The sequence below is a fragment of the Podarcis liolepis genome (genome assembly GCF_965112155.1).
Source record: "Podarcis liolepis genome assembly, chromosome: 1".
Lineage (NCBI taxonomy): Eukaryota > Metazoa > Chordata > Lepidosauria > Squamata > Lacertidae > Podarcis > Podarcis liolepis.
Genome location: NC_139554.1, coordinates 67,178,767 through 67,195,202, shown reverse-complemented (window position 1 = coordinate 67,195,202; position 16,436 = coordinate 67,178,767). Strand labels below are relative to the sequence as shown.

General features: G+C 43.9%; 1 protein-coding gene across 37 annotated transcripts in view; it reads left to right on the top strand.

Annotated features, from left to right (window-relative positions):
* TEAD1 (TEA domain transcription factor 1) overlaps positions 1-16,436 on the top strand; it is a 172,826-nt gene that overhangs the window by 129,639 nt on the left and 26,751 nt on the right. For 27 of the 37 annotated variants that reach the window (XM_083478237.1, XM_083478218.1, XM_083478205.1 and 24 more), the window contains 3 exons: positions 11,160-11,294; positions 11,523-11,569; positions 15,879-15,940. In XM_083478237.1, coding sequence (XP_083334363.1) covers positions 11,160-11,294; positions 11,523-11,569; positions 15,879-15,940 — 244 coding nt within the window. Of the gene's footprint in view, positions 1-8,578; positions 8,591-11,159; positions 11,295-11,522; positions 11,570-15,878; positions 15,941-16,436 lie in introns of all 37 variants that reach the window. The other 10 variants (XM_083478209.1, XM_083478213.1, XM_083478208.1 and 7 more) reach the window with 1 other exon arrangement.

The following is a 16,436-nucleotide window of genomic DNA, read 5'->3' as shown; positions in this document are numbered from 1 at the left end:
AACTTGCATTTTTACCAAAGGGGAGATAAATTTTCAGTGAAATTCTATAGATGGGGTGTGGAATTTTTCTCTTGCTTGCCTTACAATTGCCAAGGACCATTTGTGAGTGCCATTTCTTTCATTCTACAAATAATCTTGCCACTGTTCTGCACTCTGCAGTCTTCTTGGGTTCTGCTGGCTTCAATTAAAGTCCAGGGAAGATGTCATGAGGTAACTCTTCCCATGGGGCTTTTTGAGATCAGGAAGTGCAGGCAGCTAGGGAGGCTGCAAAGTACTGGGGACTACACACTCCACCAGTGTGGTGTAGTGGTTAAGAGCAGTAGACTCGTAATCTGGGGAACTGGGTTCGCTTCCCCGTTCCTCCACATGCAGCTGTTGGGTGACCTTGGGCTAGTCACACTTCTTTGAAGTCTTTCAGCCCCACTCACTTCACAGAGTGTTTGTTGTGGGGGAGGAAAGGAAAGGAGGTTGTAAGCCGCCTTGAAACTTTTTAGGGTAGTGATAAAGCGGGATATCAAATCCAAACTACAACTTCTTCTTTATTGTAAAGAAGAGACCTCTGCCACCTTGCAGGGAACCAGGTAGAAGGCCTTCTCGGTAGTGGCACCCACCCTGTGGGACGCCCTCCCACCAGATGTCAAAGAGAAAAATAACTACCAAACTTTTAGAAGACATCTGAAGGCAGCCCTGTTTAGGAAAGCTTTTAATGTTTAATAGGTTATTGTATTTTAGTGTTTTGCTGGAAGCCGCCCAGAGTGGCTGGGGGGGAGACCCAGCCAGATGGGCAGGGTATAAATAATAAATTATTATTATTATTATTATTGCTGAATGATAACTCAAGATCAGATCCCTGCACATACAGGAATTCAAAAATGCATTGAGAATAGGGCGGGGGGGGGGGGAATGGAAGCTTCATTCTTAGGGAAAGAATACTTTTGAGAAATTGAATGACAGTTCCAGCACAGTACTAGAAATGGCACACAGCTAATGGTACCAAGCCTCTTCCCGAGTTCGTGCAGACTAGGTGGGAGACTGAGGTAGCAGTGCCTACTCTCAGTCTGCCTGTAGCACCAGGTGGAGCACTGAGTACATTTACTCTTGCACTACCAGTCCTTCTAAGGAGTAGTGTCCCCTTGCAGTTCTTTTGGGACACATCAGCCAAGATATTATCAAACCTATTCAATTACTTTGTAAAATCAGAGAAGATAGAGACTTTGGCTTTCTGTGAAGATGCAAAGTCTCATACAAGTTTTGACTTCCTCTGTAAGCCTCTGTATGAAGCAGAGGCCACCATGACTAGGGATGAAAATAGACTTTTGCTAAAAGCTTATTCTGCACATATGCAGAACTTTAGTTTGCATTCTGAGCTGTAGTATGGCTTCAGGGAAATACAATTTGAGTCATACAGCAAAATGTTAAAAACTGGGCAAATCTGTAGTCTGAATTTGATAATTCTGAACTTCAGCAGTGTCCCCATTTCTGACAGATGACGACTGTTCAACTAGTGCATTGTTCACTTGGCATCATGCAATCAGACAGAATAATGCATGAGGGCAGTGGGATCAAGTGTCTCTCTCCAATTTATGACATTTTATGTACCGCAGAAGATCTGAATAGAATGTATTCACAATAATGGCCCATGTTCAGACTTCATTTGTATCTGTGTGGGCTTTTTCAGATCTTCTGAATATCTCAATGTTGCTAGTGATGTGATCCTGCAGCATACTGTTCCCTATAAGTGCCATGTTATAGGAGCAGGGCAATGTGCAGCCAACATCCTTGCTTCAGGGGATCTAGGAAATCTAGAAATGACACTGAAGCAGATATGGAAAACTAGCCCTTACCTTAGGTGTGGAGATAAGCAGAATCAAGGAGGGAAACAGCAAGCCCATCCTCTCTAGTTATGATACCCAAGGGAGAAACATCATGTAAACAGAAGTGGTCAATCCAACAGTTGCCATCTCAGCTAACACAAGCTCAGACATACGATGCTTGATAGGCCATAACTTGTCACATAGCCATCAGGTCCAATCCACATGTGCATGTCTTGAAGGGGGACAGGGAAGATTTCATCTCGTCCACCAGCAAGCTGTTCCAAGTGCTTTTCTATGGGCAGCTGCTGGGTTCTGTGGGAGCTGCAACCCAGTATCGAAGGGCAAATGAAGAAATGATGAGAACCATTGGGGCTTATCCCAAGCAGTACTAAGTGGTGCCTCTCATCATCACAAGGATTTCTACTTGCACAATGGGACTTCCCCTTTTTTCCTCCCCTGCACAACTCCTAAATTTGTTCCTGGATCCACGGCGTGTGTGAGGGAAGCAGAGGGAGGCAAGTCCTGTTGCACAAGCAGAAATTCTAGGATATTTTGCCCAAGCATCATAATGTATTAGGGTCAAGTCCCAGAATATAAAAACCAAAGGCCAAATGATAAATGGCTTAAATACAAACTTAGCTGCCCACAAAGGGAACGACTCCATTTGCCCACAAAAACTGTGGGATAAAAGGGTTAAAATCAGAGTGTGGCCTGACTACATATTTTGCCTTAATAATCAAGAAGAATACAGCCAGTTTGAATACATTTTTAATAAATATGCATTCAAACAAGCAGTTTCTAAAAGCGTTTTATCATGGCAACAGCTGTACCTTTAGGCACATACTGGAGAGGATGGTTTCTAGGTGCATGAACCTGAGTCTTAAGGAACACATGGTTGTCCTTGCCCTATCTTGCTGTGGGAAACGCCTCTGGAATACCCCATATATAGTCTGGAGAAGTCTACACATTCTAACCCAAGTTTGAAAATGTTTCCTTCCATAGGTGATGGAAACTTCCTCAATGTTAGCGATGGCAATTTTGATAGTCCAGGAAGAGAATACCACTAAAACTAGGAAATGTCACAACTCCTCCTTTTTCATTGGCGTGCCATAATGTGTTACTTCTGTAAACATTGGAACAGTTTCATACTGGGGGGGGGGAATAGATGTGGATATCTCTCCCCAAAAGATCTGAGCAGGTGTATGGATATTAAAAGAGTATTTTGTCCTAGAGATAACAAGGAATTTGGCTTTGATTTCCAGTATTCATTAGCATATAAGCTTAAAATTCATTAAAGGAAGCCAAAAAAAAATTAAAAATGCCTACAGTTTGCATGTATGTGGTGCTTTAAAATCCATTAGTGTACATTCTGTGCTGCCTGCATGTAAAAAGAAAATACTGTTGACAGTTAGGATGCTAAAGATAGCTCTATAGAGCCTTTTCCTTTTTCTTGTTTTTAATAAATGAACAATGATAAAAGCCTTGGAAAATTCCCTTTGATGTGAATGAAGTCTTCTGCATTTTGAGATACAATAAGATGGATTAATTGCTCCTCATTAGGCAGCAAGTTGGAATAGCTTTGAATGTGGGTTCTCTTTTAGCATTAGCTATTGCCTGGCTGAAATAGCTGGCTTTTGTATTTACTACTGTCTTCTCTAATAATAAGCAAATTGGAGATCATGGCTACAATTATTCAACTGTCTTTTGCCCAGTACAATTGTATACTTCCATGGTTTGTTTTTTTTAGCGCCAGCAAATAATTTCAGAGGTTATTCTAATCAATACAGTCTAAATGCAGAACTAAGATTTGTAAAATTACTTATTAGAAAACTGTTCTATGCTAGTATTTCATGCTTTACTGTAAAATTCATTTTAAGAGCAAATTGCAGCTTCTTTGCCTGAACATTTTTTAAAGTAATGTTTTGTTAGATGTCTATGTGGGTTTTAATGAAAATATGTAATACCACATAATTTATGCTGTTGATTTTTTAAAATGCACATTATCCCTTCTTTTAATTATTCCAAGAATATATTTTGAAAAGTTATATTGCATATCTCTTTCATTTCCCTGGGATACGAAATCATTTTGAGTAGGTTGCTTAGGCTCAATGAATTATTTTGAAGTGTACATTAGTTTTAGAACAGATGATGAACAAAAGTTGCTGATTTCTTGCCTTTAAAAAAATCCATTCCAACCTGTTTTATCACAGGTTTTAAAAAAATGGAATGGCCACATTTGGACATCATGCTTGTCTGTAGTTTAGTTTAGTTTTTTAAAGCTGTAATTAACATTGAGCACATTTGTCAGTTTAGATGATACAACAAACTATGGCTAAGCAAAAATGGAGCAGCATTTTCCAAACCCTTCTGAACCAGAAAATGAGAAGGGAGGAAGGGTGCTAGTCAGAGGCTTGCAGAAGTTTGTATACAGCAAACTAAACTATGGTGGATGTAACATGGCCAGCATATTAATCTTTTAGGGCATTTACTTCAAAACCAATTGGCACTCAAGGGAACACAGGGCTCTGATTCATTAAAAGATATAATAGCATTGTAGAGTTGGGGGGGAACAAATGTAAATGCTGGTTTACATTTAATTTTAATATATCCCATATCTGTTAATGTTCTCTAATGGCTTGCAACTTGAAAACAAGTAGTAATCAAAGTAGAAAACAATAAAATTGTTAATCATGAACATGTTACACTCAGCTTCATAACAGATGCAGCCTCAAGAGTTTTGTGGGATGCATAGGATCATCATCTGCACCTTGTGCTCTGCACAAACACTTTGATTCCTGTTTTCCTCAGCTCCAAAGCTCTTTTTGTGTTTTACACACATGCCCCTCCATCTCCCCTCCCCTTTTATCATGTACAGCTACTTTGTCTGACCCCGCAAGAGCAACCAAAATTCTCAGTGAGGTGGATTGCCTTCCCTTTAGCCTTTGCTCAGGGTGCATTGTATTTTGTAGTTCAGAATAAAAAAAAGATGAAAGGGAGACCCATAAGGAAGTTTTATAAAATTCCATAATGAGGAGAAGAGATGGATCGAGAGGCATCTTACTTACGCTCCTTCACAACCTTAGAATTTGGGATCACCCAGTGAAAATTATTGTTAGAGTATGTGTGGCAGACAGAGCAATTACTCACAAAGTGCACTTATAAGGGAATAAGATAAATTTGTGGAGTGCAAGTCTTATCTGTGGCTATCCACCATAATCACTAAATGACACTTTCTGTTACAGAGAAACAGAAAAATAGAACTCTGAATATAAGATACTGGAGATACACAGTGGGGAGAGGGCTGTTGTGTTTAGTCCAGGCATAGGCAAACTCCGGCCCGCCAAATGTTTGGGACTACAACTCCCATCATCCCTGACCACTGGTCCTGTTAGCTAGGGATGATGGGAATTGTAGTCCTAAACGTCTGGAGGGTCGGAGTTTGCCTATGCCTGGTTTAGTCACTGCTTATGAACTGGTCACAACTGGTACATCTCAATGAGCAGGAAACCCTCTCTCTGAACCAAAGATCACCCCTCTCTTCCAAGAACCTGCTTTATAGCCCCTACTTGCCCAGCATCCTCCTTTCTTTCTGTCCACATGCATACAATTGTTCCTGCTGTTCTGCCTACTCCCATCTGCAATGCTCATTACCACTCTATTTTTCATGCAGTTGGCCACTCATAACCATTCATTTTCAAATAAATCTTTCTTCACAAGCTCTTTCTTACATTTGGCTTCATACGTAGAGGAAACACGTGGGAAAGAGAGCAGGATAGTGGCAGAAGACCCCCACCGCCTGACCTTTGTGCATCGGGCAAATGGTAGCAAGGGGGTTCTCTGTTTGTAGACCCTTTCCAATCATCAGGAACCCTGCATGATTAGGCTTCCAGAAAAATTTCTGTGTGTACCACTTTGTGCACATAGAAATCACACATCACAAATCTGGAGAGCACAGGGAGTGGAGTGGAGTGGAGTGAAGTGAGCTCTTGGGATCCTCTCTCTCCTCCACACGTTTACAGGTGGAGCCAAACCAGGGGCAACAGCTTGGACAGAAAGGCAATGCCATTGGGTTTACAGTCGTACCTTGGATCTCAAACACCTTGGCTCCTAAGAAATCGGCTCCCAAACGACTGAAACCCAGAAGTGAGTGTTCCGCTTTTTCGAACGATTTTCAAAAGCTGAACATCTTCCGCGGCTTCCGATTGGCTGTAGCCTTGGTTTTCAAACGGTTCCGGGAGTCAAACAGACTCCTGGAACGTGTTCCGTTCAAGAACCAAGGTACGACTGTACCCGCTTTCTTTCTTTTTAACCAACTTCTCCCAGCCTAGGCACCCATCCCATCTCTTCTGGCCATTTATGTGAGAACATCGCCCACAAACCACTTTCTCTAGCCACATATTTTATTGGGAGTCCATGCCTCACATGTGATACCCTCCAAATTCTCTCCCAGAAGTAGGAGGGGGTGACTTTTTTTAGGGAACAAGGCTATGTAGATAATTACTTGGGCGGCGATCATTTTTCTTGGGGAACAGTATTGCAATGGTCCCTGTATGTCTAAATATGAAAACTACCTCTCAGTTTAGTCAAGAATTTAGCAATTGCTATTCAGATCAGAAATTTATGGATCAAAAATGACAAAATATGGAAGCAAATTAAGCCCCGTCCCCTTTTTTGGAAAATAACTTATTGCAAGAGACATTCAAGGACTGTTTCAGGGTCACCTTGGGGGAATGCTTGCCTGTTCCAAGGTTTCAAAGATCAATACTAGATGAGGAACACTTTACTGTAAACGACAGGAAAATGATGTTAGCATTACTAGCACCAGAAGCCAATCATGGCACTTGAAGGCAAACTAATCTAAACAAATTCTGCTCCACATTTGCCTAGTGACTGCATAATTCTGTGTGACTACAATTAAGCCATTTTGTATTTACTGCAGCATAACTGACAGTGGAAACACACACCCATTTTCTTAGGAAGTCAAGGTCTTGATCGCTTGTGTTCATTAAAGATCCCAGTGCACTCAGAGGTGGAGAATACGGGTGTTAAGTCATGTATCTTGGCCAAATTCCAGTTTCAGTAATTACTACTAATCTGCCTGCCTAAATTCCCCATCCAGTTTTAATTGGATGTAGTCTTCTTCACTAGCTGCTCAGACTGTCATGTAGCATTTTAATGTGTGATTAATCAGTTGTTATGAGTTACCTCAGAAATAGCTGCATATGAGTGAGGAAGGTAAAGCTTCCTTTTCATTATGTAGGGTTGATAATAAAATCAGAGGATTTGAAGAGACCCTGAATGCTACCTAGTCCTATCCATGCCCTGTAATATGCTGGAATATGCCTTTTTTATACATCATATTTTATTTTACAAATTAGCCATTTAATCCAGATAATAGTGGGTCATTAGTTATTCTGGAACAAACAAACCACACCTTGCCTGGGGTTCCCTCAGACAAGAAATGATTTAAGACTCCAAACAAGTAAGAAATTCTCCCATCCCCATTTTTCATTCTACTGAATAGAAAATTTCTTTCCAAAAGGACACACTTTTTAATGTACGTTCTGCAGTTATGTTAGCCGTTCTTCCCTACTCACACCCAACATACACAGATACATATAAAATGTATATGCACATATCTATTTGCTAATTTTTGACCAAATGGATTGCAAATACAATGGCATGTAATTAAAAGAAATGATAAAACAGCTGTTATAAATTTCTTGAATAATATAATCCTTCACTTGACCTCAGTTTCATTGATCCACAAATGAATTATATAGCCCCTCGGGGTCTGTACATGCTTGTGCAGCAAAAGCTCTCTGTGGGAACGAAAAAGGAATATGGACATGTGACGTTGCTCCTCCAATTGGCAGGCAACCTGAAGCTTCTGGGCTGGTTAGGAGCTTGGCCCTCTCTTGCCCTGCCTGCTTACGGAGTGGAAGCTCCAAGCTTCATTCCTGGCATGAGTGCCACTGGCCCAGCCATGACACTAACAGATGTACAGTCACCGAGTGTTGCCTGTGATAGAAGAAAACAAAACAGAGTCCCTCTTTTATCATTATAAATCTGGTCGAAAGAGGCAGATTCGTTTCGTTTTTCACTCTGAAGAGTTCCTTGCTAACTATTTGGAATAATAATGCAAGACCCAAAAACCTCAGGAGTCGAAAAATAGGTCAAGCAGTTGGCATAATTGTTTGAATAAGTTGATTTCTCACTCTACGGCCTCCCCGCTGCTGCTAAAAGCCGGGTTTCTTCAGCAGCCATATTGCTCTCAGCCAGTTCCCCTGTGACTCTGGAAGAGCAGGCTACAGATGGGTCCACAGGTGTTAATGTCGCTTCTCGAAGCATTAACACCTGATCAGGTTTCCGCTTGAATTCTGCTCAGGATTTTTTTGGGGCGTTGGGGGGGGGGAGTTACCACTGAGAGCAGCTGCTCCCCCTGCCGCCCATACCCCCAGCAAACCAGCATAAAATAGGCAACCTGTAATAGTTTTATTACAGCAGTTTCCACAGGTTTTTAAATGGGGACCTAGCAGCTGCCAAGCTGGTCATTTAATTTTATCAGCGTGGTAGGCATTAATACAATTAGTCCTTTTCTTCTTTTGATGAATCAGTTCCTTGGTGAAAATTAATAATAACTTAATCTCTGTGTACGAAATGACTAGGAACACCTTCCAATTTTAATTGTGCTAGAGCATATTTTGCTAAGAAACTACAATTGTACAGAAGCATTTTAACAAACTTTTTGTTGTTGCATCCAGGTAACAAGCATGGTAAGTATTTTTTTTCAGTAAAGCAAGTATTACATACTTCAGCTGTGCTTGGCAGGCTCCCCCCCCTTTTTTTCTTTCTTTTAGCTAGCTTTAACTGTACTGTTAGCCTCTGCTGTTTCTAAAGGAGCTGTTGAAATGAAGAAGCTGCTCAACTTCTCATTATGGGCTTTGGGGGGAATTATGTGTGCGGATTCGTATACCATATTGGATGGCATGCTTTCCTGGCTAGCATGCTTGCGATTTTGCTTGTAACCATGAATCTGCCTCTTAGCGCTTGTGTTCCTTTATCGTTCAGTCTTATACCCAAAGTTTAGCTTTCGCCCAAAACATTTTCTCCCTCAAAGCAAGAGGAACTTGTGGCGTGGAATGTATAAATAAGGCTGCTACAGAATTCTGCTGAAGCCAGATTTATTCGTAACAAGGGAACGGTTCCCTAGAAAGACCTGGAGGTCCATGGTACAGTTTCCCATGCCTTGCCAGTATCTTCTTACCCAATGGGACCCCAAATCCAGGGCTTACAGGCCGCTTCACAGAGAGCCGCCCACAGGAGCCACCTCCCTGCAGTGTGGTCCCATATGGTGATGGTGGAGGTGAGGGAGCTCAGTGTGTGAATGCTGGGAAATGCCAGGGAAAGTGAGGCCAGGGAAATGCATCTTCCTTGCGCAGTTGACTTCACTCGCTTGGTTGTGTTATGCACAAGCAGCCAGCAAGTGACATGTAGGCCCTGCCCAGTTGTGCAGCCAAGTATTCAAATCTAAGGCTAGACGTGCTATTGCAGGCCTGTGTAGGATTTGAGTCCCTTCCTACAAGGGCTTCATTGTGTTTGGGTTGTGTTTAGCTCCCTTAGCATGAGCCTTTGGAATAGGGTGAGAGAGAAATATAAAACTGCTGCCTGGTCTACTCCCAAAGGTCATTTAATTCAGGGCTGGGATATCTGAACTTGATTGTTTCAGGCTGGGACCTGAGCTTCTATGGACTGTATACTTTCAAGCCTCAGAGCCCTCTTCAGTTTTTTACTCGGCATAAGCGCCAGGAGCTTAGCAAGCTGCCCTTGCTTTCTCAAGAGAGCAGTGCCTGCTGTACTTTAGACTCCAGTACCTCCCAGCTCCAGCCACCTACTTCAGGGATCCTGCTCTGCAGATCACACATCTAAACCATGGTGCACCTGCCCATGGTTCTAGCTTGACCCTGGCATGGCTGATAATGGGGATTGGGGATAACCAGGGTTACCTTTAGACCAAGGTTTCCCAAACTTGCATCTCAAGCTCTTTTTGCACTACAGTTCCCATAATCCCTGACCACTGGTCCTGCTAGCTAGGGATGATGGGGGTTGTAATCAAGAAACAGTCAGAGACCTAAGTTGGAGAAACTCTGCATTAGAGCAAGTCCACCACTGATTTTTGAACAGTATTATTTATAGATTAAGGGTTGTTATAAAATAAACCTATTTAGCATTTAGTATCATAAATAGCATATGTAGTAACATATATGGAAACAAGTATTTCCCAAGTATTTTTGGGGTTCCTACTTTACTGGGTGTGGGTGTGGAGCCCTTAAGGGTACAGTCAGACCTAAGGAAAGCTTGGTTTCAACAGAAGCCTTAAGTACAGGTTTAAATCTCTGCTGCTGAAAGCAATAGGCTTTAAAAGTATTTAACTTTGGCTGGATTAAATCCTCTGGTTCAGTTTTCCACAACTTTAATAGGCACCAGCAGTAGCTTAGCACTACAGCATGTGTGAAATATTGTGCAGTGCATGCCTTGCCTTGCCCTGCCTTCCTATTCTTCTTCCAGCCTCTTAGAGTGAAGTGTGGCCTTTAAAGCAACATGCTTCCTTATCCCAACTCTTGAAGAGAGGGCTGTTAAAGAGAAGCCAGGTGGATTCCAGAAATACCTAAAAATCCTTATAGATGTTAGTTTCAGGGTCTCAGGTTCCCATCTGGTTGCAATCAGTGACATTATTCATTTCCTACATTAATAACCCACCTTTCTTCTCTCATGGGGCCCAAGGCTGCTTACATGCAATTCCCAGGTAGTCTCACCTGCAGGCAGTGACCAGAGCCAAACCTCTTTAGCTTTAGCAAGACAGTAGCCTCAGCTGCCTTCAGATCATTACCCCTATCAGGGCTGTTGCGTATTTAGGCAAATCTCTATTATGAACTAGTCATCTGATTTTGTTGCTGCTGTTGTGTTCCTGTTTGGGCTCAACAAAGACTTTCAAATGATGGTTCAGACTCTGTTCTGGCTTGTGGGGAGGGGGGGGGGGAAATAAAGTTCAGTCCTGGGTTAAATTCTAGCTGACTTCCTACCGATTTACAGTAGGGAATTGTATTCATACTCAAACCGAGTCATGATAATATGGAGCAGAGAACTTTACCCTGAGGAAATCCAAATGTATTTTACCCCTTGTGCTACGTTTCCCCCCCTGCATGGTATGCTTTTATTTTTCACATTTCCTGTGCCTTAAAAAAAATTAATTAATTTTAGCATATGTGCTTCCTAGCTGTGCTTGCTTGGTGTGATTTGTTGTGTCCATTCTATTAATGAATGCCTGTAATTGTCATGTTGAAGGATCAGACTGCAAAGGACAAAGCACTCCAGCACATGGCCGCTATGTCATCAGCTCAAATAGTATCTGCAACAGCGATTCACAATAAGTTGGGCCTGCCAGGAATTCCCCGTCCGACGTTTCCTGGAGCACCTGGAGTAAGTTAATTGGCTGCAATAAAAAAGTACATTTCAGAACAATGATTGGTAGGAAATGAAGGATGGATCAATTAATTTCTCTATAAAATGTACTTCCCCCTTCCCTTATAAAATTCTTTAGTGGAAAATATATATAGGAAATGTGCCCTGAAAGAGAGCAATTGAAAAAAGTTGTGTGCGTTAAAATAAAAATATTTAATTTTTTATTTTATTTTTACTCCCATGCAGTTTTGGCCAGGGATGATACAAACAGGACAGCCTGGATCTTCACAAGAGTAAGTGATGGAAAACTGAGACTGAGCGCCACTGTTTTCACTTGTTTGTATGTATATGTTGCGGTACACATTGGTAGGTATGTGTTCATTTGAATGCATGTGTATATCCAAAAAGGATGTGTACCTAGCCAGAGGAATTCAATCCCAGAGGCTATAACTAAAGAACGTAATGAGTGTGGCAGTGGTGGCATGGGAAATAGATGAAGCATTTGTGTGACCAGAATGCTTTCTATACTTAATACTAGTTTTCCAGCACATTTACCCAGTCACCACAGTGCCTGTTAATGAGGATTAAAACAAAGGCTGTTTCAATTAGGGTCAATGGTGGGATACTCAAGCTGTACAGAAACTAGTTCCAGCCTCACCACTACATCCAATGAGATTAGGAGCAGATTTTGGAATTTCAGGAAGGGTTGTTTTTCTATTTGGACCACAACCCTGGGGAGTGGGGCTAGGTTAATCCCTCACATATCATGGTCCAGATACTTTTCTGCCCCCCTCTCCCCACCCTGGCTGCTAACTAAAGAACAAAAGTTAGGTATGGTAAATGCTTGCATCCATTCAGTGGCGTAGCGTGGGTTGTCAGCACCCGGGGCAAGGCAAGTAATTTGCGCCCCCTAACCCGTGGATTTGCGCCCCCTAACCCTAACTGCGCCCCCCAGATGTTGCACCCAGTGCAGCCGGGCCCCCCTGCACCCCCCACGCTACGCCACTGCATCCATTTAATATTACGTCTGGTTTGGTCCTGGAAAACCCCATGGTTCATTGATAGTTGGATCTTCCTTGATCTTGGATCAAGTTTATTACCCCCAGGGTCAAGGAAGTTCCTTGATTCAAATAACCAAGGCTTCGTACAAACTGCATTCAAAGCAATCTCCCCCACCTGCTGCCTCCTCCAAAACTGGGAGCTGTAATTCTGTGAGGGGTAATGTACAGTTCCCAGGTTCCTTTGGTGGTTCTTTTAATGTGTGGTGTTTACACAGCCTGGGGCAGTATTTGGTATCCTATGGTCCTCTAAATGTTTTGGTCTACAGATCCCATCAGCCCCGGCCAGCACAACTGTGCTATACATCTGCACTGACTGGAGTTGTAGTCCTAAACATCTGAGGGGCACCAGGTTGGCAAAGGCTGACCTGTCCCTCAGCTCAGGCACTAATTTGTGCCTATTGTGGATGGGAATCGACTAAGGAGTCCCATCAGCATACAGTGGTGCCCCGCAAGACGAATGCCTCGCAAGACGGAAAACTCGCTAGACGAAAGAGTTTTCCGTTTTGGAGGTGCTTCGCAAAACGAATCTCCTATGGGCTTGCTTCGCAAGACGAAAATGTCTTGCGAGTTCCTGTGGGGTTTTTTTCCTCCCCCCCCCTTTTTCTAAGCCGTTAAGCCGCTTATCAGCTGATCCGATCAGCCGGTAAGCCGCTAAAAGCCGCTAATAGTGCTAATCCGCTAATCCGTCAATGGGCTTGCTTCGCAAGACAAAAAAACCGCTAGATGAAGAGAATCACAGAACGGATTCTTTTTGTCTTGCGAGGCACCACTGTAAGCCCTGTATAAGGACTTCCACTTGCACAACAGGGCTTTCTTTCCTCTGTCCCCCAGGGAAATAAAGGTGTGTGTGTGTGTGTGTGTGTGTGTGTGTGTGTGTGTGTGTGTAAGAAACCCCACTGTGTAAGAAACAGTGTGTGGGGTGAGGAGTGGGGGGATTGTTTCATCTGGCAAGCTGGAATGCTTTCCTCAGTAGAACAATGAATTACCGTATTGGCCCGAATATAAGACTCACCCGCAAATAAGCCTCACTTTTAAAATTGAAGGAGGGAAGAGGAAAAAAGACAATCCCGGGCTGCTTCCGGGGGGGGGGGGGAGAGAGAGCCGCACTGCTCTGCTGCCAGCCTTCCCCCCTTCTTTCTGGCAGCTCGAGGGAGGCTTGGGAGTGGCAAGCGGGCTGCACACCGCTGTCCCGCACTCCCAGGTTACTCCCGGGCGGGGGGGAGCCGTGCCACTTTGCCAATGGCCTCCCCAAGAGCAGCTCAGCAGCGTGGCGCAATGGCGCGCAGCCCACCTGCTGCTCCCAAGCCTCCCCAGAGCTGTTGGGGGAAAGGCAAAGTCACAAATATAAACTGCACTTTAACTTTTCGCTGTCAGAATTTGGAGAAAAAGTGTGGCTTATATTCAGACCAATACGGTACTCCCATTGTACATTTACATGCCTCTTCTTGGCCACTTCAAGCGCTTTGGCTGAACAGCGGCTAATAAACTTTAAACAAACAAATAGATGCACACAGTCCTGAGGTCCACTTCCAATCACACTCTTTGTGGAGGTGATGGCAGAGAGTCATGTCACAAATATCCTGAAGGCCAGTCGCTAAGAAGGGCTTCCACACTTCTCCAGCCCAGCTTTGTGTATTTCTTGATTTGACCAATGAACCAAAATATTAGTGGCAAGCAGCTATGGAGCAAAAAAGGGGGGCGGGGTGGGGAATGGATTTGGTGGCCCTAAGGTGGGCCACTGGCCCATACACATTGAGGTGCCAATCTGAAGTTGCTGAGCAAGGAGAGAGGATTCCTCCATTTTACACATCTGTGTTTGTTCCTCAGGACTGCAACTCTTTAATCTCTACACTACACTCGTCCCAGGATGGACTAGCGTTAGATGAGGCTTCCTCAACCTCGGCCCTCCAGATGTTTTGAGACTACAATTCCCATCATCCCTGACCACTGGTCCTGCTAGCTAGGGATCATGGGAGTTGTAGGCCAAAAACATCTGGAGGGCCGAGGTTGAGGAAGCCTGCTTTAGACCATTAATTCAGACTAAAATACTGCTCTAAAATAATAATAATAATAATAATAATAATAATAATAATAATAATAATAATAATAATAATAATATATTATGTATACCCCGCCCACTCTGGGCGGCTTCCAAAAGAATATTAAAATACTGTGATACATCAAACATTAAAAGCTTCCCTAAACAGGGCTGCCTTCAGGTGTCTTCTAAAAGTCTGGTAGCTGTTGTTCTCTTTGACATCTGGTGGGAGGGCGTTCCACAGGGAGGGCGCCACTACCGAGAAGGCCCTTTGCCTGGTTCCCTGTAACTTGGTTTATCGCAGTGAGGGAACCGCCAGAAGGCCCTCGGTGCTGGACCTCAGTGTCCGGGTAGAACGATGGGGGTGGAGACGCTCCTTCAGGTATACTGGACCGAGGCTGTTTAGGGCTTTAAAGGTCAGCACGAACACTTTGAATTGCACTCGGAAACGTACTGGGAGCCAATGTAGGTCTTTCAAGACCAGTGTTATATGGTCTTGGCGGCCGCTCCCAGTCACCAGTCTGGCTGCTGCGTTCTGGATTAGTTGTAGTTTCCAGGTCACCTTCAAATTAGTTGTAGTTTCCGGGTAGCCCCACATAGAGCGCATTGCAGTAGTCCAAGCGGGAGATAACCAGAGCATGCACCACTCTGGTGAGGCAGTCCGTAGGCAGATAGGGTCTCAGCCTGCGTACCAGATGGAGCTGGTACACAGCTGCCCTGGACACAGATTTAACCTGTGCCTCCATGGACAGCTGTGAGTCCAAAATGACTCCCAGGCTGCGCACCTGGTCCTTCAGGGGCACAGTTACCCCATTCAGGACCAGGGAATCCTCCACACCTGCCCGCCTCCTGTCCCCCAGAAACAGTACTTCTGTCTTGTCAGGATTCAATCTCAATCTGTTAGCCGCCATCCATCCTCCAACCACCTCCAGACACTCACACAGGACCGTCACCGCCTTCACTGGTTCTGATTTGAAAGAGAGGTAGAGCTGGGTATCGTCCGCATACTGATGAACACCCAGCCCAAACCCCCTGATGATCTCTCCCAGCGGCTGCATGTAGATGTTGAAAAGCATGGGGGAGAGGACAGAACCCTGAGGCACCCCACAAGTGAGAGCCCAGGGGTCTGAACACTCATCCCCCACCACCACTTTCTGAACACGGCCCAGGAGGAAGGAGCGGAACCACTGTACGACAGTGCCCCCAGCTCCCAGCCCCTCAAGACGGTCCAGAAGGATGTTATGGTCCATGGTATCAAACGCCGCTGAGAGATCCAGCAGAACTAGGAAACAGCTCTCACTTTTGTCCCTAGTCCGCCAGAGATCATCAACCAGTGCGACCAAGGCAGTTTCAGTCCCGTGATGAGGCCTGAATCCCAACTGGAAGGGATTCTAAAAGGAGGTTTACACTGTTGTCTTTACTAGAAACAAAATGTGCTTTCTTGTTACTGTTATTAAATATTTCAGTTAATATCTGAAGTCATTGTCCAATGGTTTATTTCAGCATAAAGCCATTTGTCCAGCAAGCCTACCCTATACAGCCAACTGTCGCAACTCCCATTTCAGGTAACAATTACAGATTTATCCGTTTATCCAATTTTTTTGGACCCACTCCGTATTTAGTGCCTGGCACAGGTTGCAGCCTTTAATTACACAAGGGAGTTCAGTAGTCTCATTGGTCATCTACCTAGGATGAATGTATTTGTGAATTTGTGTATGCAATATTTATCTATGCAGAGATGATGGAATATGCATGCGAATCATCTAACCCACATCTACTTTTAGAGCCATAGTGGCATTACCTATTCCAGAATTCCTCACTGTAGGAACATCTGTGAAGAAATGGCACATTTCTTTGTCCTTTCTAAATCTAAAACCATACCCTTTGGCCTCATATGCAATAAACTAAAGGAATAGGGACGCGGGTGGCGCTGTGGGTAAAACCTCAGTGCCTAGGACATGCCGATCATATGGTCGGCGGTTCGAATCCCCATGGTGGGGTGAGCTCCCGTCGTTTGGTCCCAGCTCCTGCCCACCTAGCAGTTCGAAAGCACCCCTAAGT